At 41.4% G+C, this 25788-nt stretch overlaps 1 protein-coding gene across 2 annotated transcripts in view; it reads right to left on the reverse strand.

Annotated features, from left to right (window-relative positions):
• The window catches only part of LOC131694073 (RING finger protein nhl-1-like), a 39291-nt gene that overhangs the window by 10492 nt on the left and 3011 nt on the right, over nucleotides 1-25788 (reverse strand). For both annotated transcript variants that reach the window (XM_058982444.1, XM_058982443.1), the window contains exons 5-9: nucleotides 19376-19495; nucleotides 13559-13646; nucleotides 13216-13421; nucleotides 13011-13153; nucleotides 12804-12950 (exon numbers count right to left, since the gene is read on the reverse strand). In XM_058982444.1, the coding sequence (XP_058838427.1) occupies nucleotides 12804-12950; nucleotides 13011-13153; nucleotides 13216-13421; nucleotides 13559-13646; nucleotides 19376-19495 (704 nt within the window). The remainder of the gene's footprint in view (nucleotides 1-12803; nucleotides 12951-13010; nucleotides 13154-13215; nucleotides 13422-13558; nucleotides 13647-19375; nucleotides 19496-25788) is intronic.

Consider the following 25788-nt stretch of genomic DNA (forward strand, 5'->3'; position numbering starts at 1 on the left):
GTTGTCCCTTCGATGCGTTCCTTCTTCCATTCACTCGACACAATTTATTTTACAAAAAATTGACGCATCCAATAGTCGCTCGAACACTTCATATAAAAATCAATTCAAATTATATTTTTGTAGCATTGCGGAATTGAAGAGGTTAAATCTGAAAAATGGCGGTTTCGCAATCTTGTCGTGATCTTGTCGCTATCTTGTTTTATCGCATTTTTTGCTAATTTCCAGTGATAACCACAATACTGAACGAAATCACTATATTTTTGCACTATCTGATCGGAAATATGTGCACGTATATTGTATATGATTCCGTAAAATGTACAACTACTATAAACAACGAAAATGTGTTTTGTGAAAATAGTAATTGTCTGCCGTGCTATTCCACTGGCATGCGAATTATGTTACAGCGCTGTTAGCCACGCACCATATCATATCTACAATCGTTGGCTCATATATAAAGAATATTATGTTTGCAAATTATTCAGTTCGTATTCTGTGGTACGAGTTGGATCAGCTATCAGCTCGAATACAAATATTATTTATAATGGTATATAAAGAATTTGATTTGAGGTTCCTTTTTCTTTCAATTTTCGGTTACCAAAATGTGTGCCGGCCGGCATCGGCGGTAAAATATAATGATGAATTTCCTTTCGATCATGGCCTGCCATGATCATGATATGAGCCTGCCTAGTCCTAGTTTTCCGTTCTAAGTTAACAACTGCTTTCGGTTCACTTAGTCTTAAGTTTTCCGAAAATAGCCATCAAAATCGATATAGTAGAACTTTGCGGCAATTAAAACATAGTAACATATTAAAATATTTTTGAGGACTCCTAGCATCCATTTTCATTAACAATGGCTATTCGGCCATTTCATCAATAAAATATTGCCAAATGAACCATAACACTTTATATTGAACGAAAGAAAAAAATGTTGATCCGGGTAATATACAGATTTCTTTGAAGTACTTATTTAAATTATTTTTTTAATGTTTTAAGTTATAGTCACTATACTTCAAACTTTTAATAGTGTGTCAATTATCAAGATTTCTTTTTCTTATTGAATACATACAAATAGAGTTTTTTTATTGCAAGGATAAAGATTTTCAACAAAATCATCTGGCAGCTCTGACTGTTCCCATAAATGTGCCTCGTACACATGAAGAATGGATGAAAGAGGGAAAGGAGCCACATTGAACAAAAAAGATGGGTAGGTAATGTCAGAGATAATCAAAGTGAAGTAGAATACACTTTTGGTTGTTCATACAAATGCTGCAATTTTTGCTTTCTTCTGGAAGGTTTTATTAAAACTAGTTGGAAATACCGATATAGCGATACACGTATAACGAATTTTCTGCTGTTATATTAATTTTTTTCTAAAGGTTTATTTTTTAAAATAAGTAAAAATAAAAACTACTAAAAATGTCTGTCTGACAGATCTTGTTGACGCAGTTTATTACTACGTCCTTTTCCTTGGCGGTGAAGCCGCTTGGGGGTCATCCACTCTGCCTTCTCTCGCGTTATCGTTCCCGTCTATGTCATCATCGGTACTGCTTTCCTGCTGTTCACGATCAGAGGTTCTGTTTTGTTTCTCGTCCTTACACTATTGTAAATCCGTCTTCATCGGTATTTGCTTCTTTATTGGTGATACTAGTTGTTGGTTTGGAAGCGGTTGTCGTGGTGGTTGTACCTGCATTATTGGTTAATTGGATCGTTGTTTTTGATTTATCTGTGAGCGTCGGTGGCTGCTTGTAAGAGTTGGCTGTAGTAGGTGAGTTTTGACTAGTTGCTTCGGCGCATGTTTTCCCGTTGTGGGCTGTATGGTTACAGAATTGACATGTTGGAGTCTGCCCGGGATATATGATTAGCGTAGTTTTCTTATAGGTTACGCCTTCTTTCGGTGATTTGAAATCGAGAGGTATGTAAGAAGGTGTCGGTTTATTCACTTGCATCCTCAATACGAACGCCGTTGGGAATGGCGGTGTAAAAATTTCTCCAAGTGTCATTCGTAATAGATTCCACTTCTCCGTATTGTGACATAATTCGTTTGATGTAATGTTCACTAGTGCGCGGTGCCAAATCATGGATATCCACGTCCACCATGTCGTTTTCTATATGCGCGGGGATCATGAATCTGGTGTTATTAAATTCGACTGCGTGTTGCATGTTGTTCTTTGCAATGAATTTCAATTCACTCCGAAGCCGGGGCAACGATACAATATTGTTTTTGCACTGATATAGAACAAAAGGCTGGCTTGCCTGACTGGTGCCTATAGCCTGTTATAGCGTAGCGATTTTTTGCTTCTGCTGTGTATGAGGTCAGAAGATATGAATTGTTTCACTATTATTAAATGCCCTTTTAGGGTTACCATATGAAATACCGAAATAACTGGTTTTAATACAACCTTTCAGAAGAGAGTAAAAATTGTAGAATTCGTTTGAACAGTGTTACAGTAAAATGTGTAATTTAAATGTAAAAAGGGAGGAATAAGAGATTAGTGTGTACTGCAAGAGGTGGGCATTTGACAGCCCGCTTGAAAACAAAAGATCGCTGCGCAATTTGCTTGAAAACAAATCCCCGGAAGAACGGGTGCCAAAATAAAAATGGTTAGTCGGAGAAAAGAGTTGACCGAGTACGGTCGGTGGCGGTCTGCGATTCCCGCCGAAAAAAAAAAGGGAGTCTAAAAAAAAGTCGACGGAGAGCGGTGGTATTTCTCCCCGACGGGAGGCGTCAAAAAGGAAGAAAAAAAACGCCACGAGTGAGTGAACGGTCGAGGTCGGGCCGTAGTGCGACCGCTATTGCAAAAGTGGTACCCTTTTTCCCACAAAGGCGAGATTCGCCCGGCAAGTTTCGTGGTGGACGGAAGTGAAATTAGGTTGGCCGAAACGAACGCACACGTGTGCCTATTCTTGCTTCGGCCGGGTCAAAAGGCTAGTTTTTCCATCCCCTTTTGCTTGGGTATCGTCGCAATCGTCCTGGTGGTCATCGGTGTGGTGAAAATAACGGAGACATTTTATCCGTGCGCTCTGCGATCGGGAGACAATTTTGATTATCGCCAGCGACATCAACAAAACTGCGCTCGTGTTCCCGAGACCCGAAAAAAGCGAGATTCGGAAGTTCCGGAACTTTCGACGAGGCCGAAAGACGTGTTAGGTCGAGCAGCATTGAACGGGAATTGACCTGGCAGGTTACAATTAGTTGGCGCTATCATCGAACGCACCGGCGACGACGGTGAACGAATCGACGCAGTCAAGACCGTCCCACCTCTCCATCAGCCGGCCTCGTTATGCAGGCGCACGTATGGTGAAGAACGACTGCCAGCCACGAGACATGACAGTGATCTGCTTGGTCCCAAGATGACCCACGAGATGTGATCGTCAACTACCGGTGAGTCTGCACATTATCTCTTCCCTCTTACAATAACATATTTATATTTGTGGGATTTCGCCTTTTGATTTGGGTAAAAAAGAGCCATATACATATTTTGTTACAATGGCGCCCAACATAAAATCCCACATGTTTATTTGAGCCAATTAGTAGATTAGTGTAACATTAAAGATTTGTGGTAGTAATTAAGTTTATTTGGTTTGCGATCCATTAAGAAACTTTTAGGATGGACTTCACCCATCTAAATGACGAAGAGATCAACTACGAGTTGGCCTTACGTCACATGGTTAATCTAGGTTCTATGACTCATAGAGTCAAAGTTCAAAAGTTGAGGGCCGCTGTTCAAGATGACCGGACCCGAAACATTTTTCACAACAGTTCGGATCACGTTATGAGTCCAACTGTTAATATAGAATCCTGTCAGGTAGCCATTTATGAGCTACAGAAAGCTGTCGGACCTGCTCTTCAGAGCACCGACAAGCAAAATTTAAGTCAATTACGGTCGCGACTCGTACATTATAGGAACAGGTTGGCATGTCTCAAGCCGCCGGGTTTCCTAGCAGACGCGCACAGATCGCTCGACGCGCTTGTCAGAGTGTTAATCAGTGACGTGAACAGTGCTTTAACCAATCCAGTGAGTGTGGCAGGTTATGGAAGTGCAGGAGGGGCAGTGCCAAAAACCAATCGGCAGCTGCTAGCGGACGAGAACAATCCAACGCAAGACGATAACGGCGCCAGGGCGACTGGACCGGTCGCGTCGACAGAGCATAGCAGAAGAAGCAGTCAACATACAACGCTTCCGGCATCCAGCTCGTTACTATCCGCGAGCCGAGGGCAAGGTGCTCTCGAATTGGACTTCTCCGGCAGACGTTTCTATAGCGATCACGGACGGATTACGACAGAGTCACATTACACGCCGCCACCACTGGACATTCCACCGACTCCCAGGAGTGTTTACAATCACGAGCGGTGGGACAATTCGCGCTTAGCGGATCAGCAAGAAGAGGAGAGAGCCGGCTGGAATTCGATCGATAACCAACGCAGGTCGGAACGAAACGACCGAGCAGGAACAGCCAGCGGCACGAGAGGAAACAGGAACGTATGGGAAGAGTACGACCAGCTGCGCGATGATTTACTGCATCATCTACTGCGGCGAGACACCAGAACGGCGAGCGATCGGGGCGACGAGAGGCGCACAACGAAAGCAGTACACAACTGGCCATTCAAGTTTCGGGGAGAGAAGGACACAACGTCGCTAAACATATTCTTGGACCGAGTTGAAACATTCGCTAGATCGGAAGGGATGAACGACGACACCTTATTGGCATCGATCAAACATCTGTTACAGGAAGATGCTTTGGATTGGTACGCACGAGCCATGGCGCAGCACACATTACTTTCCTGGGAGGCATTCAAACGGGAGATACGGAAGGAATTCCTACCCAGTGGATATGCACAGATTTTGCGCCTTGAGGCTTGCTTCCGATTCCAAGGACCCAACGAGGCATTTTCGAAATATTATAGGGATATCGCAGCATTATTTCGGTTTGTTACGCCACCGATGTGCGAGGAAGAGAAGTTTTTCATCGTAAAGAAAAACATGAATGCCGATTATGCAGCGATCGTGACCGCAGCCAGACCACACACTATACAGGAAATGGTGGAAATCTGCACCAGCTACGATGAAACGAGGATGCTTCTGAACAGGCAACGCAGGGTTCCAATTCCGCACAGTGCGCTTTTAGAGCCTAGTTTCGCAACACCCACTGTTGTACCAAGACCAGCACCGGCAATGCAGCATCAACCACGGTTCGGCAGGGTACACACAGTAGAGCTGGAGGAAAACTCGGTAGGCGGATTGGTCGACGGGCAAAATTCCTCGCTCGATGAAGAAGGAGCATACTCGCAACATGATGACGGATACTGGCAGCTGAAGATAGACCAGCTCACGGAGCAAGTCAGCGCGCTGAAGATGCAGTTGACGACGAGGAACGCTAGACCAACGTTTACGTCAGCACATAATTTGGAGAAGGCGAACGTCGCACAGCAGCACAGACAATACGCGTCACAACCACTCACGCAGCAGACACAGCGTCAGTACAGCAACCAGGTACAGAGACAGCAACCTCCGCCTGCGCAGCACCACTCTCGGGAGTTGCAAGCTCCGCAGAACTCAGTACGAGGAGAGCAAGACAGAGCTGGGGAACACAGAACAGAGCCGATAGACCAGAGACGTACGGGTATGATCTGCTGGAACTGCGATGAGGAAGGACATCGTTTTATGGATTGTGCAAAGCCACAGGCAATTCTTTTCTGCTATCGTTGTGGACGAAAGGGATACTCTCTACGCAGCTGCATCACGTGTCGGACAGATGCGGGAAACGCCACCGCGGCGAATCTGCAATAGAGGGTAAGGAATCTCCGCAATCAATAGAAAACCCCTCCGATACCACCGAACTAGGATTACTAAATACAATTATCATTAATCCCGGACTAGACAATCGCCCACATGCAATCATTAGTATACTGGGCAAAGAAATGACAGCGCTGCTGGATAGCGGGGCGAACTGCTCACTGCTAGGTGGCAACAATGTAAAGATCGTCGAACAGCTAAGTCTGCGCAAAGGAAACGTGATTGGAGGCATCAAAACAGCGGACGGCACGCAACATAAAATTTCACACTTCGTTCGAGTGCCGATAGTTTTTAACAACCGGAACGAGACCATCCCATTGCTGTTGGTTCCGACAATTCCGGATTGCCTGATCCTGGGCATGAACTTTTGGGACAAGTTCGGAGTCAAAGCAACATGCTGCAGTGTGGAAACAGAGCTGGAGGAGACGGAGCTGAACGAGGATGAGCCAATGAAAGTCCTGAGCGCAGCACAACACAGACAGCTTAAGGAAACGCTTGCGAAGTTCCCAACAGCGGAAGGAAGGCTGGGCAGGACAACATTATATGAGCACCGAATAGACGTCGGAGACGCACCACCACGCAAGCAGCGACACTATCCAATGTCTCCGTATGTGCTAGAAGAAGTGAACCGCGAGATCGACAGGATGCTCGCTCTGGATGTGATAGAAGAGGCGCTATTTTCTCCGTGGAACAACCCACTGGTAGCGGTTAAGAAGAAAACTGGGAAGTACCGGGTCTGTCTGGACGCCCGCCACTTAAACTCGGTGATGGTTAACGAAGGGTACCCTATTCCGCAAATCTCGTCGATCATCAACAATCTCGGCGGCTGCGAGTACATTTCATCAATCGATCTCAAGGATGCGTTTTGGCAGTTACCGTTGCAGGAGGCATCTAGACCGTTGACAGCATTTACGGTTCCATCACGAGGACACTTCCAGTTCAAGGTAGTTCCCTTCGGACTTTGTACAGCGAGTCAAGCCCTCGCGCGACTAATGACACACTTGTTCGCAGACATGGAACCATACGTATTTCACTACCTGGACGACATCGTAATCTGCTCCAAAACGTTCGACGAACACATCAAGCTGTTGGAAGAAGTAGCGAGGCGTCTACGAAGAGCAAACTTGACGATATCGCCAGAGAAATCCAAGTTCTGTCGTCGAGAAATCAGATATCTGGGGTACATTTTGAATGAGAGCGGATGGAAAGTCGATGAAGAAAAGATCGAGAGCATCGTGAAATTCCCAGCTCCAACGAATCGGAAGGAGGTGCAACGGTTTCTCGGCATGTGCAATTGGTACCGACGTTTTATAGCAGATTTCTCTCGAGTGGCAGTACCAATAACGGAACTGACGAAGACAAGGAATAAGTTTCGATGGAATACGCAAGCAGACGAAGCATTCCTAAAGCTCAAAGCAGCATTGGTATCAGCCCCGGTGTTGGCAATGCCGGACTATACAATGCCATTCGCTATTGCCTGCGATGCCAGCGATGTCGCGATTGGAGCCGTACTGACGCAGGAGACCGACGGAGAAGAACACCCGATTTGCTACTTTTCACAGAAGCTATCGTCTTCGGAACGGAAGTATTCGGTAACGGAACGGGAATGTCTGGCGGTCATCCGCGCCATCGAGAAGTTCCGAGGGTACATAGAAGGAGTGAAGTTTACAGTTTTTTGCGACCATACCGCACTCAGCTACCTGCGATCGATGAAGAATCCGACAGCCCTCATGAGCCGGTGGTTGTTACGTTTAAACGCATTCGACTTTGAGATCAAGTACCGGAAGGGAAGCATCAACGTAGTGCCGGACGCACTATCACGGATAGTGGCATCGGTGTCCTTCGACGGTGCGAACTCCACTGATTCGTGGTACATGCAGCTAAAGGATAAAGTACAGAAGGAAGGCGATCGTTTCCCGGACTTCAGGTTAGCGAACGACGAGCTGTACAAGAACTGTTTAAGCAAGGACGAAGATGGAAATGCGATCCACTTGTGGAAAAAGGTGGTACCATTCGAAGAGCGACGCGGGTTAATAGGCAAGTTCCATGACTCACCTACAGCAGCACACTTGGGTTCCCACAGAACTCTTCAGAAACTTCAAGCCCATTTTCACTGGCCGAAGATGCGGGAGGAGGTAAGCAACTACGTCAAGAGCTGTCAAACCTGCAAGGCAAGTAAAGCACCAAACACAAGGATGATGCCACAGATGGGAAACTTGAAGCCAGCCAAAATGCCCTGGGAGTTAATATCAATGGACTTCGTTGGTCCGTTCACACGCTCGAAGCAGGGAAACACAGTCATGCTAGTAGTCGTAGATTGGATCACGAAATACGTCGTCGCACATCCAATGAAAAACGCGGACGCTTCAAAGATGGTTCAGTTTCTGGAGCAGGAAGTCTTCTTGAAGTTTTCACGTCCCAGAATAGTTTTATCGGACAATGGAAAACAGTTCGAGTCGACGGTGTTCAAGTCATTGCTAGCTCGGCACAACATCGTGCATATGAAGACGGCTTACTACTGCCCAATGGTAAACAATGCAGAGCGGGTCAACAGAGTACTAATCACCTGCATTCGAGCATTGCTAGAAGGAGATCATCGAGAGTGGGATTCACAGCTTCCAGCAATCACGGCGGCCATCAACGGTGCGAAACATGATGCGACCGGAGTAAGTCCGCATTTCGCCAACTTTGGAAGGGACCTAATACTTCACACAGATCTCTACGTGCAACAAAGTCTCAACACCCCAGACGACCCCAAGGTAGCACAGGATATGCGACTGTCAACGGTTCGGCGGGTACAGGAATTCGTACTGCAACGCATCAGGAACAATCACGAAAAGGCGAAGCAGAGATACAATCTTCGAACACGAACAGTAGCATTCAAACCGGGAGATTTGGTATGGCGTAGAACCTTCGGTCAGTCGTCGAAAGCAAACCACGTGAACCGCAAACTTGATCCCAAGTTCGTTCCAGCGATAGTCAAAGACGTCCTGGGCGTCAACCTGTACACTCTAGAAGACGTAGCCACGGGAAAGAGAGGCAGGTTTCACGCAAAGGACATTAAGGCGGATTAGAGAAAATTTACTCAGCTATGTCGGTAGGCTCCAACCTGCTAACCACGAGCATCATGCTCCCAAAATACCGTTAGCCGATCGGGACAAATCGTGCCCTGTCATGGTGTGGCGAGCAATAACTTTTCAAACTACCTCCCCATCATGGCACACCAGCCAGCGTCGTTTGTATTCGAAGAGCTGTCTAGGAAGGCCCATGACAACTCGCAGTCGCAGCAAGGAGCTTTCGTGACGTGAGGGACGGGACAGGACTTCCATCAACGAGGACAGAAGCCTTCAGCAGGCAAGCCGTTAGCGTATCGGGAGAAAACGCACGTCGAGAATCAAAAGCCTACAGCAGGCAAGCCGTTAGTGAATCGGGAGAAAACGCACGTCGAGAAGCAAAAGCCTTCAGCAGGCAAGCCGTTAGCGTATCGGAAGAAAACGCACGTCGAGAATCAAAAGCCTTCAGCAGGCAAGCCGTTAGCGAATCGGGAGAAAACGCACGTCGAGAAGCAAAAGCCTTCAGCAGGCAAGCCGTTAGCGATTCGGGAGAAAACGTGTTTCGAGAAGCAGAAGCCTTCAGCAGGCAAGCCGTTAGCGAACCGGGAGAAAACGCACATCAGAAGCAGAAGCCTTCAGCAGGCAAGCCGTTAGCGATTCGAGAGAAAACGCATGTCAAGAAAGCAGAAGCCTAAAACAGGCGCGCCTTTCGGAACGAGAGAAATCGACCAGCGAGCACGCGAGCGCAACAGGAAGGAAAGCAGGCAACCGCAAACTAGAGACGGAACTTTCGGAGCGAGTCTCGGGAAAACCTTGAGCCGTTGCACAGGGGTGCAGGTCGACGAAGGCGGACCCCTCTGGACTCCGCAGACATAGCAAAAGTCAATCTCATAGGTAAGCTGCTTCATGGTGACACATCAAACCAAGATAGACCTCAGTCACTGGCGCAAGCGCACGAGCCGTATTCGGAGCAAGCAAAACCATGCAGTGGATGGAGCAGAGCATACCAGGACAACAATTGAGCACAGCAGACCGTGGCGAAGCGGAATCACCAACGGACATACACCGCTCAGAGCGGGGGATTCAAGTAGGACGAAGCCAAGCACCCAACCCTCCTCACAACCTGCCAACTCCAGCTGCTTACACAACGTTCCAGCGTTTGCCGTTCTCGATACGGGAGAAATCGAAGCACGAGAGTCCACGACACGCAAGCCCCAGAAGGCCAGCCGTTTGTCAGAGCGAGAGAAACTGATACAGTAAGAATCCAGACGCGGACGGAACATAGATTCGGATAAGTAAGTAAGCTATGAGCAACACCAGCTACAAGCACAGAACGAAGACGTGAAACGAAAGATAAGTAATCCTGGATTGGTGTCGACAGCCTGTTAGATCCAGCACAGTCGCGATCCGTAAATCGGATCCATCAGACAGTTGTAGTGGGGGTCGATGTGAAATCAACCAAAAGAAACGCGATTCTGGGCGCGGTAAAACCCTAGCACTGGACTCATATCGATTTGGGAGACTAAATACCTCCTTTCCTACGCAGCTGTCAGTCTTAACAAACCAAATAATCTACCACATTATAAGTCCTTAGTTTCAGTATTAGTCTTAAGTGTTAATTCTAACCTATTTAGCCCTAATAATAGGTTAAGAGTTTATTGAATGTTTTGCCGTTGCAAACGATGGTTTCGAGTTTGAGACAAGGACTTACCCGGAGACTTATAGCCAAATTTTAGTTGGCGGATTCGCAATGTTTAGCCAGGATTCGCTGGCGGTATTATGTAGTTTTGTGATTTGTTTTTTGAGATTAGTTTGTTCCTTAGCTAGCTGGAGCATGTAGAAGAATGTCGATACATCGAGCATCGCATTCGATTAGCGATTTAATTAGTCTCCGGGAGACTCCTTAAAGGAGTATGGCTCATAAATTTCTCATGAATCGAGCCATTGCCGATTCATGAGAAATTTTTCTGTAACGGCAATGTTGTGTTACAGTAAAATGTGTAATTTAAATGTAAAAAGGGAGGAATAAGAGATTAGTGTGTACTGCAAGAGGTGGGCATTTGACAGCCCGCTTGAAAACAAAAGATCGCTGCGCAATTTGCTTGAAAACAAATCCCCGGAAGAACGGGTGCCAAAATAAAAATGGTTAGTCGGAGAAAAGAGTTGACCGAGTACGGTCGGTGGCGGTCTGCGATTCCCGCCGAAAAAAAAAGGGAGTCTAAAAAAAAGTCGACGGAGAGCGGTGGTATTTCTCCCCGACGGGAGGCGTCAAAAAGGAAGAAAAAAAACGCCACGAGTGAGTGAACGGTCGAGGTCGGGCCGTAGTGCGACCGCTATTGCAAAAGTGGTACCCTTTTTCCCACAAAGGCGAGATTCGCCCGGCAAGTTTCGTGGTGGACGGAAGTGAAATTAGGTTGGCCGAAACGAACGCACACGTGTGCCTATTCTTGCTTCGGCCGGGTCAAAAGGCTAGTTTTTCCATCCCCTTTTGCTTGGGTATCGTCGCAATCGTCCTGGTGGTCATCGGTGTGGTGAAAATAACGGAGACATTTTATCCGTGCGCTCTGCGATCGGGAGACAATTTTGATTATCGCCAGCGACATCAACAAAACTGCGCTCGTGTTCCCGAGACCCGAAAAAAGCGAGATTCGGAAGTTCCGGAACTTTCGACGAGGCCGAAAGACGTGTTAGGTCGAGCAGCATTGAACGGGAATTGACCTGGCAGGTTACAATTAGTTGGCGCTATCATCGAACGCACCGGCGACGACGGTGAACGAATCGACGCAGTCAAGACCGTCCCACCTCTCCATCAGCCGGCCTCGTTATGCAGGCGCACGTATGGTGAAGAACGACTGCCAGCCACGAGACATGACAGTGATCTGCTTGGTCCCAAGATGACCCACGAGATGTGATCGTCAACTACCGGTGAGTCTGCACATTATCTCTTCCCTCTTACAATAACATATTTTTATTTGTGGGATTTCGCCTTTTGATTTGGGTAAAAAAGGAGCAAATACAATTTTTTGTTACAACAGGCTAAAGTGTATTCTGTTTCACTTTGGTTATGTTTTTGACATGACAGCGGGTTTTAAGCAGTTGCTAGGATAGGAATATTTCGCGGTTAAGGATAAGTTCACTGTGAATGGCCGTTTCAAATGGAAGATGGTATTGAATTTCGCTTCGAAGTACCTGATATGGTGGACCATATGCACTTGTGGCAAACGTAGTAAATCATTCATGACCAAAGGCACCATAAACCAAAGGAATTACTAAACCGAGTACCTCCAAAAACGGCATTTGGAGTTTGTTAAACAGCACAGGAGTTGTGAAAGCTTATTTCCTGTCACTTGATGTATGAGATCCGGAAGATAGCATAAAAGTCAGCGAGTAACGACGATTATAACCCGCCTGAACGGAAACGATGAACATACCGTGCTACGTATTATGAATCCTAATGAACGTTATGCAAAGAAAGTTAAATCTTAATAAAATCAACAAAAATCATTCGTTGTTATAAATCAAATCACGATATCTGAAAATAATGACAACACTTTAAGGCAGCTCTTAGTAACTTTAGTTTCCAAACTCGTTGATGGCAATAATGTCCAATCACGAGCTGATTCAAAATAGATTCAACAGCAGGGACAAAGTTGGCGCTTGGGTGCGATGTTCGAGGTGAACCTATACATCGAGACAAAGCAAGTTTGAGGTTGGACGCGTGTAAGAAATGTTATACATAAGTGCAAACTAGTCGATGTTCCTAGGAAGACTGATCAGACTGATCGAGAAAGGTACATTTTTTTCAACTTGATTCTGCAGAATTTTATTTTTATTTCATTTCATTTAAGCAGGATAGATTTCTTAACACATCAATAGAACGTAACGTTGAAAGAATAGTCCAGCCCCACAAGATGTCTTTAGTATCAAGCAAAAGAAATAGAAATTTGATACTCACTTGTTTACAATAAATATTGTTTTACTCTCTGCCCCTGCTATGTAAAGCAACGGTTGACCAATCGAATCTAGATTCCACGGTGCAATTCCAATACCTGCCGGACGATGGCATTTGTTCCAATACAGTTTCGGCTTGAATGAGTGGTTTCTATTGAATTTAAATGAAAGAATAGAATCATTATCGTTTATGTTTCGACAAATAAACAACCCATAATAGGACAGAACAGCCTCGAATGTGTCCAATGGTACGATGTTTAAAACCTTAGGTTTGAGTGTTTCTTGGTCTTCGCTAATCGCGTTTTTGGATTCATCTTCACAACGTGTACCTAATACTTCCAGTTTCGCATTTTTCTAAAAAGGAATCAATTATGGTTGTAACTTAAATCGTTTGTCATATGACAACTAAACAACACCTGATCGAATAATATGATCTCCTTGCCCCAGTGTGAAATTTCTTCGAAGACAATCGAAATTTCTTTATGTAAATTCAGAAATCGTTGAACAAGATCACCCTGTGAGCCAATCGTACCGTCACCGATGGTCATCTTAAGGCTCCGTATCTTCTCCATCACCAGTTCGTGAGCACAAAGTCCGTCGCTTAGTATTCTTTGTGATTCGTCTACAGTTTTCGAAACGCGTGTTTCACCACCGGATGGTCGAAAAGGGTACAAAGAAAAGAAAAAATGCATTTCTTTGAATTGCTACGAGCAGTTGCAGTTTCTCATTTACTTAACGATTTGTTGGAATAATTTTTACCTAGTAGCGAGCGCTCATTGTTTCGCAGAGTTGCAATTTGTTCTTCAAAGTATTCCTTGATCTGTATGCTTATGTCGCTGAAACGATTCTGTGGATTTTATTTTGATTTATTATTGTATGAGTTGGCCTTGAAAATATGGTCTGCGTGTCTCAAGATTAGTTAAACGGTATAATTAAAATGTGTAGAACGTCGAACAGTGCTTAATTATGAGCATGAGTATGATGCCCGTACAATTCGTAGTTGCTATTCCGTAATTGACCAGAATAAGCGAAATTGCACAGAGAATCAACAAATGGACCTTGGGAGTAACACATCCACAACATGCACATTGCGAGAGCCAATAGTGGCGCCGGCTACGTCCTTACACTCTTGCAGTCATTGGGATAGGGAAGGAATGTTAATGTAACAAACGTTGTTATGAAGACCGTGTATACCACAGCATCTCCACGTTTACCAAGGGAATTACTTGTAGGATGATGTAGATTTACACAATTCACCTTGATGAGTGGTACGATCTATGCAACTTTCATGTAGTGTTATCGTGTATTTATTGCTCTGGGCATCAATATATTTATCGTTTATTGAATTAATTTTGAAATATAGATTTATCGTTATTGGATTAATTTTGAAATACTGTAAAAAGCGACTTCAGCTCCGGACAGCCAACAGTCGGGAGTGTTGCTTATGTTTGATCTAATCGAATTCTTCATTCCGGCGAAACACGGCATTCCAAAAACAATACAATAAAATCAAAAGCGATTACTTTTAGTGTCTCGAGAGATTTATCGATATATTTATGCAATTGAAAATTTGGTAATGCACGCATTATTTATCTTGTATAAATTGTGGTACAGTAAGATTCCGTTTTTGGCACGTTCCGTTTTTGGCATGCTCCATTTTTGGCAACAAATAAGTTCCGTTTTTGGCAACAAACGGGTTCCGTTTTTGGCAATATTATTTTTGTTCATAGTAAATCTTTTGAAAAATGCTCAATAATCATTTTGTTGTAATAATGGATATCGCTTTTGACTTTATTTCCAAACATAGGAGTCATATTCACTATATTTTATGGAGGCGGGCAAAGCGAATAAAGTTAAATTTGTTGATTTTTTCTATTATTTCATTCCATTTCACATTTTCTTATATAATTAATGTTCTTGTGACATTTGTGATGTCACAAAGTGAAAATAAAAGCTTTTAAGGTAAGGTTCCATTTTTGGCTCGGTTCCAGTTTTGGCAACTGAAAAAAATATTGTTGCCAAAAACGGAATCCTACTGTATTATTATGAATGACAATTATTTTTCCTCGGACGATTGATTCTTATGTTATACGCGCGCGTTGTTATGCTATCTAAGGCACATTCTAAACGGTATAAAATAAGCCCCACCGAAATATCTGATATCTAATGAATATTTAACTTTGTATGTCGAATATACAACTGATGACATGTCGTCGCTGTTGTGCTATCTTATGACAAACGCCATTTTGGGGTAAACTGAGTTAGATATGCCACATTACTTGTCTAAAAAATCTCTACAAAGTGGCGTTTACATTTTACTTGGTCACTGAGATAGAGCGAGAAACGTGCTGAGAGATTCTTTATTTTTTGCTTCAAATGACTGTGTCTGGGGATTGGCTCAAATTATCTTAATCTATAAGATGTTTTTATATGTAAAACTATCTAAAAAATACAATGGCATAATTTCAAAACAAAAATGCACGAATTGTGAGAAAAATGCAATTTGAGTTTTAAACTGGAAATATAGCATATTTGGCAACACTGTAACAAAAAATAACTATTTTTTCTAGATTCCCTGACTCATTTCCTTCAAAATGCATTTCACCGATTGTTTATAGATCAAATGAAACCAAATATATGAATGAAAGTTAATAATTGATGATTTTTTTCTATGGAAAATTTTCCATGCACGATTATGACACGCCATACAAATTTTGTCATCAATACACCTATGACACGTGTGAACGTGACTTTCGTTGGCATTTATAGTAAAAACTCGCAACATAGTCAACTGATCTTCGTAATATTTGAGAGAATAATACAGAATAGATAGAAGCATCAATTGTCTTCTTTGACTAGTTTATACCATTAATAAGTTTCAAGATATTCAATCTTAAACTTTAAAAATCGTTTTTCTCGAAATATGCGAAATGGCGCTTGTCATAAGATAGCACAACAGCGACGATGTGCGTGGTTTTTCTACGCTAATTACTAGAACAGGATTGAAATTAAGAACGAAAATAAACTAACTTGTCACCTTTTGCGCCAATAATTAAGCTACAATATTTTTCTACTCATGAAGAGAAAAGTCATGGTAACAATAATACAGAATAGCATATGCAAGTACTCAATATTATAAGAACAATTATTATAATTGATTGATGAGTTAATGGACTAAAAGTAAACCAATGAATATGCCAATAAAACATTTATTCTTCGTGTTGATATGATTGCCAAAATTCTGAATTTGAATTCTTCTTCCCCCAAATTATTGAAATGAAAGTAATTATTATTGTAGCATTAAAAATAAATCAATCAGCATCAAAAATAATTTTTCTTAGATCAGATTTCATTTAGTTTGTGTGAGGGGGGGGGGGGAGTAACCCTGAGCTGCGCCACTGCTTGGAGTTCTCATTTTGCTTGATATGTTCCAGATCGATTCGATGGTTGTACGTTAGAAAATTCTCTGTAGGAAAGTTCACGCAACGAAAATTTTTTCAAGGATAAGTGATCAAGCTCCATCCAGAGTTGTTCAGTGGTTATTTCTAGCGGTGGTGGATAGAAAAATGAGATACGCAAATTGTCAAACCATAACTTTTAAATTATTCAAGATAGATATTTGGTGTCTTCAGTAAAGCTGTTCGCAAAAATAAGAACTACAAATTTGCTGAAGGTATCATATCATTACAATCACTCAAAAGAAAATTTATGAAACTATCTCACTTGTAAGGCGATTAATCTGCAAAGCCACAATATCAAATGAAAGGCACACTACATCCATTAACTTCTCCGAAGGTGCCATTGGCCTTAAATTAGTCGTTTTGGCGTTAATAATGGATTGCATGCTTTTGGTCTTACGGGAAATGACAAAAATCTTTCGCCCAAATTACAAGCACCTAAAAAAGCAAAGTTGTTTCTTTTTGCCTTTCTCATATAGAGAGGTTATGCAATCACTCTGAAAAACATCAACCTAATCCCGGCCCGGAGGGCCAAGTGTCATATCCCATTCGATTCAGTTTGTCGAGATCGGAAAAAGTCTGTATGTGTGTATGTATGTATGTGTGTGTATGTATGTGCGTATGTGTCAAATAATGTCACTCATTTTTCTCAGAGATGGCTGGACCAATTTGCCCAAACTTAGTCTCAAATGAAAGGTGCAACCTTCCCATCGGCTGCTATTGAATTTTGGATCGATCGGAATTCTGGTTCCGGAATTACGGGTTTCAGAGTGCGGCCACACAGAAATTTCTCATATAAACTATAGGAAAAATTAAAAATAGAATTTTTATTTTTGATGGTAAATGTGTTCAAGGTGCATGAAACGTCGAGATTTGATGCAAACTCGAAAAAAATTTGACGACGATTCACTTTTTTGGATTTTGGCACATTTTTGCCTTTCTCATATAGAAAGGTTATGCAATCACTCTGAAAAACGTCAACCTAATCCCGGCCCGGAGGGCCGAGTGTCATATCCCATTCGATTCAGCTCGTCGAGATCGGAAAAAGTCTGTATGTGTGTGTGTATGTATGTATGTATGTGTGTGTATGTGTGTGTGTATGTGTGTGTGTATGTATGTGCGTATGTGTCAAATAATGTCACTCAGTTTTCTCAGAGATGGCTGGACCGATTTGCCCAAACTTAGTCTCAAATGAAAGGTGCAACCTTCCCATCGGCTGCTATTAAATTTTGGATCGATCGGAGTTCTGGTTCCGGAATTACGGGTTTCAGAGTGCGGCCACACAGAAATTTCTCATATAAACTATAGGAAAAATTAAAAATAGAATTTTTATTTTTGATGCTAAATGTGTTCAAGGTGCATGAAACGTCGAGATTTGATGCAAACTCGAAAAAAATTTGACGACGATTCACTTTTTTGGATTTTGGTACATTTTTGCCTTTCTCATATAGAAAGGTTATGCAATCACTCTGAAAAACGTCAACCTAATCCCGGCCAAATTTTTTTTTCGACTCGCATAAGGTTTCTGGATTTTAACAGGGGCGTAGTTGATGGTTTACGGAGAGGGGTTACACCCCCCCCCCCCTCTACTGTTCACTCCCCTCCTTTAAAAATCTCCTTAAATCACCCCTCAGACCACCACCCATCCAGCCCTCATACCCCTACCTTTCAACCCCATCATCTTTAAACCACCACTATATCACAAAGCATACCAATTTTAGCTGGGGAGTCGTTCGTTCATGGGACTTTCGCCCTCCTCACATACCCACCCCCGCATGACAAAATGAGTTAGCAAGCAGATAACATTGATCTAATGCTGATTAGGCTAATGGAATATGATATTTTTTTGTTTCAAGTGTTTCACCGTCGACACGTAGCTCATCAAGTTCATGGCTGACATGCCATTGTGTATAAGTGCAAAGTGTACTAAGAATGTAATGGACATTTCCACAATTATGTTGAACATAAAAAGCCTCCGTGCCATAGTTTAGAGAAATGAGAAAGGCACAATTGCACCGCTAGGTGGATTAAAACAGGTTTTTTCGAGTTTGAATCAAATCTCGACGTTTCATGCACCTTGAACACATTTAGCATCAAAATAAAAAAATTATTTTTAATTTTTCCCTTTAGTTTATATGAGAAATTTCTGTGTGGCCGCACTCTGTTTTGGTTCTATTGTCAACAATACAGAATCCCGAGCACTATTTTTTGTAGGTCGTTTGTTTGTCTAACAATTTTGAAACTTGAATACATTTTTTTGAGGATGATTGAAGAAAAATTTTAAAGTGATATATTGGTTGCATTTTTGCCAAGTTATGCGTGTTTTTCCCAATAACGAGATTTTTTTATCTGATCGATGGACAGTCGTGGAATCCGTGTGCGATACGCGATCCGATGGATGGCAGTAGTAAACAAGTCCATCAATTCATTGAACGAGTTCCGCTATTGTCTACATGGACGGTCGGTTAAACTTTTTCTCGTCGAACTTTATATCTTCAATTATTTGCCATCATCCCCAGTGGTGGAGGCGACGACGTTTTAGTGTCCATAATTAGACTGATGTAGGAGCTAAATTTGGACGAAAACGCACGCACGTGATCCATTTATGATTCCAGCCACGTACGGCATATTTGAATATGGTGTGTAAGCGTGCTCACTTGCTCGATGTCGACGCCGAAAGAAACTTGAAAGTTTACTTATCGTCGAAATGAAATCATGGTTTGGATACCAAAGTTCGCCGTTTCTTGACTATAGTTTGGGTGAAAAGAAAAAAGATATAGGTGAAAATATTCGTTGCATTCGATTTTGCACGGTTTTATCAGTGACCGTCGTCATAATCAATGCACCTTTTTTAATTCAGCACTTCAAAATTTCACTTGAGACCCTCTGCACGCATGCTAAAATTTTAAAAGCGTTCAGTTACGTTTCCGCATGTCTCCCTATAGTTTTCCAAGGAAATATTTGAATCATCAGCTGAATATTTGTAGCTAGTGAGCAGTGTGTGTCGCACCTTCCACTCGGTAAAGTGATGAATGTCCCGTCGGTGTGGTTCAATGAAAATGATTGATGACTTGGTCTCTTCTTCTTCTTGGATAGTCTTACATTGGCACTCACTTACCTTATAAGCGATCATTTTATGATCCATTTTTTCACTGGCCGAGTTTAGTTGGACATCGAGTTGCCGGACTTGTTTGTCAAGTTCATCCATATGGGTTTGCCAACAGATTGCACATAGTGTCTGAAATGAGTGACGTCGTTATTGATGACGTTCGTTTGTACATTAGTCGATTAGAAGGCAATGATTTCGAATTGCCAACTGATAGATTTTGTGATGTCGGAATTTTCTAGTCTACGGTATACCAACGGATTGTTCGACCAGTCACCCTTATTCGTGCATACGACGGCGAGATTCGCACGAAAGTGGATCGTATTCTCATTTACGACAGCAAATTCAAATGGACTTACTATTCGTTTGAATTGTTTTTGAACGAATATCGAATTCGTAGTGAATAACAATATGAGTTAGTGTCTTGTGTTAGTGTCTTGTGTTATCGGTTTTATTATTAGGGGAGACCGGGTTTTGCTTTCGGATTTCTGTACTCATTCTTGTTAGACTTTTTGAAAACCGCTTTGCGCTATCATGAAGATACAACCCTTGAGCACATATGTAATTTTTTTCATTCATGAAAAAATCAGGGAAAAAGTTATTAGCAAACCAATGCGGAAATAAAAATCGGCCAACCAACCCCAGGGCTGGGGTAGGTTGGCCGAGTTTGTTAAAATAAGTTAAACATGTCAAATATATCAGTGGAAAACTTTTAATTAAAAAAATGTGTTTTCGTATATAGGTAAGCAAAATAAAATCCACTCTTCACTTTTTAGTCTTTTTAACCTTACCTTTCGCAGCTTTAGTGAACTTTTTACCAGCTCTCGCTGATTTTTTCGTACGCTTATGTTTGATCTCATTTTTCTGCTCCTCTAATACTGCTTTTATTGGGGAATCGATCATAATTTGAGTCGATCGGCGTTTACGACCTTGTCACTTCTTCGAATCAGATCGTGCACTCGCCTTGGGAAAAGGTCTGACGTCCCAAGTCTTCAGGCTTAGATCTGCAGCAGATTCTATGCTAATGGACGAGTTTTGTTCGGGGTTGGGTCGATCTGTGACAAATCCTGCCAGAAACAGGAGGAAAAATTTCAGGATTGAAGCGGCACACGCCAGAGACTCTGAAACCTGCTTGGCATTTAATTCATAAGATATCGTTTTTAACTTTTTTTTCCTCGGCATGATACTGTATCTTGGTGTGGTCCGGGGGCTTTTCCACCAAAGCAGTATTACAGTGATTATATCACAGAAACTTGGGATACGATTATTTTCTTTTTAGTTAAGCTACATTGTGATCAATTTTAGTACTTAACTTGGCGACCTTTATTATCCACTGCCATGGTCAAATAATATACAATTTGGGTTTAGGGCCCAATTCATAAAAATACATAAAAATCGAATGTATACACACAAAGTCACATACACGCGGCAAACAAATATAAAAATGATTGAGCCCTTCGCGACCATTCACGCAACCTACATTATAACATCCCGGTGATAATATGAACGTCTCAGCACTTGTAATCACTCAAACGCAGTCTCAAGCGTGAACCTACAGTCCCCCGCACTCGCGCGATCATGAATCGTTCACGTCTGGAAGTCTCTATCCTCGATTCCAGAAGACTAGGTTCATGCCTTCAATTGAATCAATTTAAAAGAAAGCTTTCATATACACTGGACAACACGGTCCATGGCGACATGACCGGGAAATCTAGTGATATGGAGTAACTCACGCCCTGTCAGAATGTGATCCGTACACCGAAAACTAAATATCAGAATGACGGTCCGCGTGCACACGCGACAAACACGTCTACACACGCGACAAACACGTCTACAAACGGTACTTCAGCTCTTCGCGATCATCTACGCACACCTACATTCGCGATCGCAACACTCCGGTAAAAACGTGAACGTTTTAGTAGTTACGAAGTCAAACACGAACCCGCAAACGCGCGCAAAAACAACAACGCAACAAACGCGGTCTCAAACACGAACCCGCAAACGCGCGCGATCATGAATCGGTCACATCCGGAAATCTTTATCCTCCATTCTAGTAACTCAGGTCCATACATACAGTTATACCAATCGAAAAATAAAGCTCTTATCCTTAAGGTAACACGTTCCTTGGCGACACGATTGAGAACTCTAGTGACATGTAAGAACCCACTTTATTCTAGAATCTGAACCGCTCACGAAAAATTAAGTATCAGATTCACGGTCCGCGCGCGGTCGTTCTAGAATACACGCGAATATGCGAAAGCAAACGGCATTTATATAGAATTTATGCACGCGAAGTTACATACCCCGATCAGAAACACATAACAGAAATATTTCAAAACTATATCTCGCATTGTTACTTGTTATAAATTTCTGTTATTTTAACTACTAACGAGACCTAATTTATAACATAATATGTTACACAAATTGTGTTCTGTTATAATCTAGTTATTTCATTCTGATCGGGACACGTTAGCACACGCGATCGAACACGTTAACGTACAAATGCTCGAGCTCTTCGCGAAGATACACGCGATCGCGAGTCCCTACGCCCGCACATACCTGAACCGTACATTGAATATCACATTTAGAATCACGGCCCGCTACAATTGGCCTAAAGTAGTGTTTTAGTGGGCGACATTGCCTGTTTCGTCTGCAAATTGTAGTATGTGATTCTGACGGGGAGCCCTTCCGAGAATCTAGCTCTACAGCTCCAGTAGGCCAACTCTCGAAAAAAAATATCGGTTTCAACTTTTGTATAAACAATTTCCGACTTTTAATGATTCTAATCTCTTATTTCAATTTGGTAATAATTTTAAATTATTTTTATTAGTTATTTCTCGTGTATATTTTTCTTTATAATCATCAATATTAGCATAATATCAAATTTTGCTTTGAAAAAGGTTGGCATTTCACAAATATCAAAGTGCACATTACTCTACATTAAATTTACAACTCGGCTTACCAGCCCCGCACAGAACTCGGCCAACCTACCCCAATGTATATTTTCGAGAACAATCACGATTTACACAAACAAATATAAGGTTACACTGGTAACCGTAATATGGATTCCGCAAAAGCAAAGGGACGAACGATTGCCTTGCGTTGCTCTCAACTGAAATTCGAATGGCCTATGCTAGCAAAAAGCAGATGGCATCAGTGTTCTTAGATTGTCTTTTACCAGTCAATTTTTATGTCAACAACGGTATGGTTACGGTTACGGGCGCCAAAGCTGTCGACCTACAAGGACCATTACAGAATACCTTGGACAGTTTATCTACTTGGGCTTTTAAGCTGGGTATCGAGTTCTCCACGGAGAAAACTAAGCTAATTAGTTGTACGTTCTTGGAAGTGCGAGCTAGCACAACTACAGCTTCTATTAATGGTTCAAACTATCGCTCAGGTCTTCACAGTGAAATATTTTGGGGGACTGGTTCAATTCGAAAGGTACCTGGGGATGCCACACTAGGTATCCGAAACAGAAATGCCAACAAAGGATCAACTTTCTTTGTACAATAACTGGAACATGGGTGCCCATCGAGGGGACCTAATTAGGTTGTATCAAATAACGATACTGTCGGTAATAGAATACGGATACTTCTGCTTACGCTCCGCTGCATATCTTTCATGAAACTCAAAAGAATACAATATCATTATTGCGTAGCGTCCTAGGGTGCATATAGTTTACCCGTACGATGACGCTCGAAGTCCGACACCCGACATTAGTATTGTATTTGCTGAAAAATCAATTTTGGGAACTCTCATATCGATGCAATATCACAGACTAACAGACATAACACTCGAAAACAATGCTTATCCCGCTTTAACGGTCATTTTAAATATATCTGTAGTTTGGGACTGTGGACACATTTGCAATTATGGCGCCACTGACATATTAACAAGTACACTCAAGTTTTTTTTTACGCGGTTTTTTTTGCGCGGTATTTTTTACGCGGTTTTTTTTACGCGGATTTTGAAATTTACGCGGTTTTCATTTACGCGGATTTTGAAATTTACGCGGTTTTCATTTACGCGGTTTTCATTTACGCGGCTCGTATCCCCCGCGTAAAAAAAACCTGAGTGTATATGGGGGATAGACCACCAGTGAAAAAATTTTCCCAAGCCTGAGGGGTTCCTCCCAGCAAATGAGTGTTTGGGACTGTGAATAAATGTGGAGCTAGTGTTCTGGGTGTCGGATCGATATTTTTTGAGAGAATTTCCTCATAGTGTTATGTCTGTTAGTCTGTGGCGATATCTTGAATTCGGTGGCGATTGAAAATTTGGAGAAGCTTGTTGAGCTCAATTATCAGATCCGTTTCATGTACCTGTACTTTGAATGCATGGCGCAGATTATTAATCCTTCTTACAATCCCAACCGTGCTCATTTCTCAGGTACTGAATCTACTGTTTTCTTCGACAAATCCACGAGAGATGTGATTCGTGGAATATTGGACCACATACGCCCGCAAGTAGACCCTAACAATATTTATAATAAATTATTTATAATTTAAAATGTTGGCAGCACCCTCTCAGATTTTAATGAAACTTTCTGGACGTGAAGACTTTGTCACAAAAAGCCACTTTGCATACTTTGTTTGTCCAAAAATGATCTAGCCTGTCTTTTGAAAAGGACCAAATTTTTTCACCATTTTTTTCAAAAGGCTCTAGTCTAAAAATGACAAATTCCACAAAAAAAGTTGCTGGAGTGATTTTCACAAAATTAGTCAAATTTTCGAATAAAAATATTGAAAAAGTATTGAAAAAAAAAGAACTCGAAGAGCTGTATAATAACCCAAAAATAATATCAAACTCAAAAATTCCACTGTTTTTTGCCTATTCCTGGGGGCAAAGTAGAGACGAAAAGGTATTCTAATTCAGAAGATGAACCAAAAATATTTTCCTTGTATAGAAATAATACAAAATAGCTTGCATGAAGATCGTTTTAAGACAAATGTTATATATAAAAATAAATAAATAATTATGTGAAATTCAAATGAAAGAAATGTCAAGAAAGTTTGAATTTAAGTAAAGGAATAAAGCAATAATTTCTTTACATCAAACTTATAATATTTTGGTAGTACATTTTTCAGGGCAATAAACAAGCATACACACCAAAAAATAATGAAAATTAAACGACATGTAAATCAATACGAATGTAAACATACAAAGCTGGAAACAAAAATTTGATTGAAAATTAAGTTGAATTCGATGCACTCCATGAGAGCATCAGAAAACATGTGATTTTACACTTTCGTTCGTGTAATATTACATGTCATTTATTTTACAGCAATATGGGATTAAAAATACATTCAAGAGCATTGGTTTGCCGTTTAATGAAACTGTAATTTACAATCAACGCGTAAAATTACAATAAATATCGCTGAAAATAGCACGAAAAGTTGTGTGTATTTTTACTGGAACTTAATTTTACATTTATATTCATGCTCCAAATATGTGCATGAAAATAAATTTTACATTACAAAATATTTTTTTCTGTGTAAGTTTATAAAAATAAAACGATAATTGGCAGAGCTATGGCTTTTTCCCCGAAACTCTTTTTTATTTAGGAGGTTTGCGGTGATCACGATTGAAGATCAATAGATGATCTAAAATACCAAAAAAAAAATCCATTAGTATATGAGTATTCCTCGTACCTTAACGATTAGTTGAATAAATAATAATTTTTTCCTGCATTCGAGAACGTTTTTAGTAAAAAAATCGCTGTTACAAGCTCTAAAAATTGTATTAAAAAGTTCTTATCCATGAAGCAAAAATTTATGAATAAAAAGGAATCGATAAAGTACGAGAAAAATTAATTACGATCAATTGAAAAAAAAATTAGAAAATTGATTGAGTGGTTTTTCGGCAATCGTGATCACGGAAAAACTATTTTTAGTAAGACGACATTTCGAGATAATCGAGTTTAAAATATCAAATTACTACTGCTCTTGGCAGACGAAGCGCGCTTGGAAACGCGATAACTTTCGATCTATTTCTCGGATTTCTATAAAATTTGGGAAAACATTCTCAAGGAGTTGTACTTGCAGATAAAGATAAAAATTTCGATTTTATGAAAAATGAAAAAGTATTAACCCCTTAATAAAAAATATGCTTAGTTGCTAAATTAGACAATATCTTCTTACAAACTGAGTTTTATTGGATTCTGAGATGATTATGACTTTCATTGGTTTAGTTTTCTATAGAAATACACTGAAGAAAAAAATTCAGTATGGACAACGAAAAGTTTTTTTCAAATAACTTTTTTCCTTGAATTTTTGACGATAGGTAGGGAACATAATTATCTATCTTGGAACAAAATTTCATCCAAATCAAAAATGGTTTTTTTGTAAATCATCTTTAAATTTTTAACATCGATTTTTTTTCAGTATAGGAGTCAATGAAGAATTTTTTCAATATTTTTATTCAAA

This window comes from Topomyia yanbarensis, chromosome 3 (assembly GCF_030247195.1).
Source record: "Topomyia yanbarensis strain Yona2022 chromosome 3, ASM3024719v1, whole genome shotgun sequence".
NCBI classification, from domain to species: domain Eukaryota; kingdom Metazoa; phylum Arthropoda; class Insecta; order Diptera; family Culicidae; genus Topomyia; species Topomyia yanbarensis.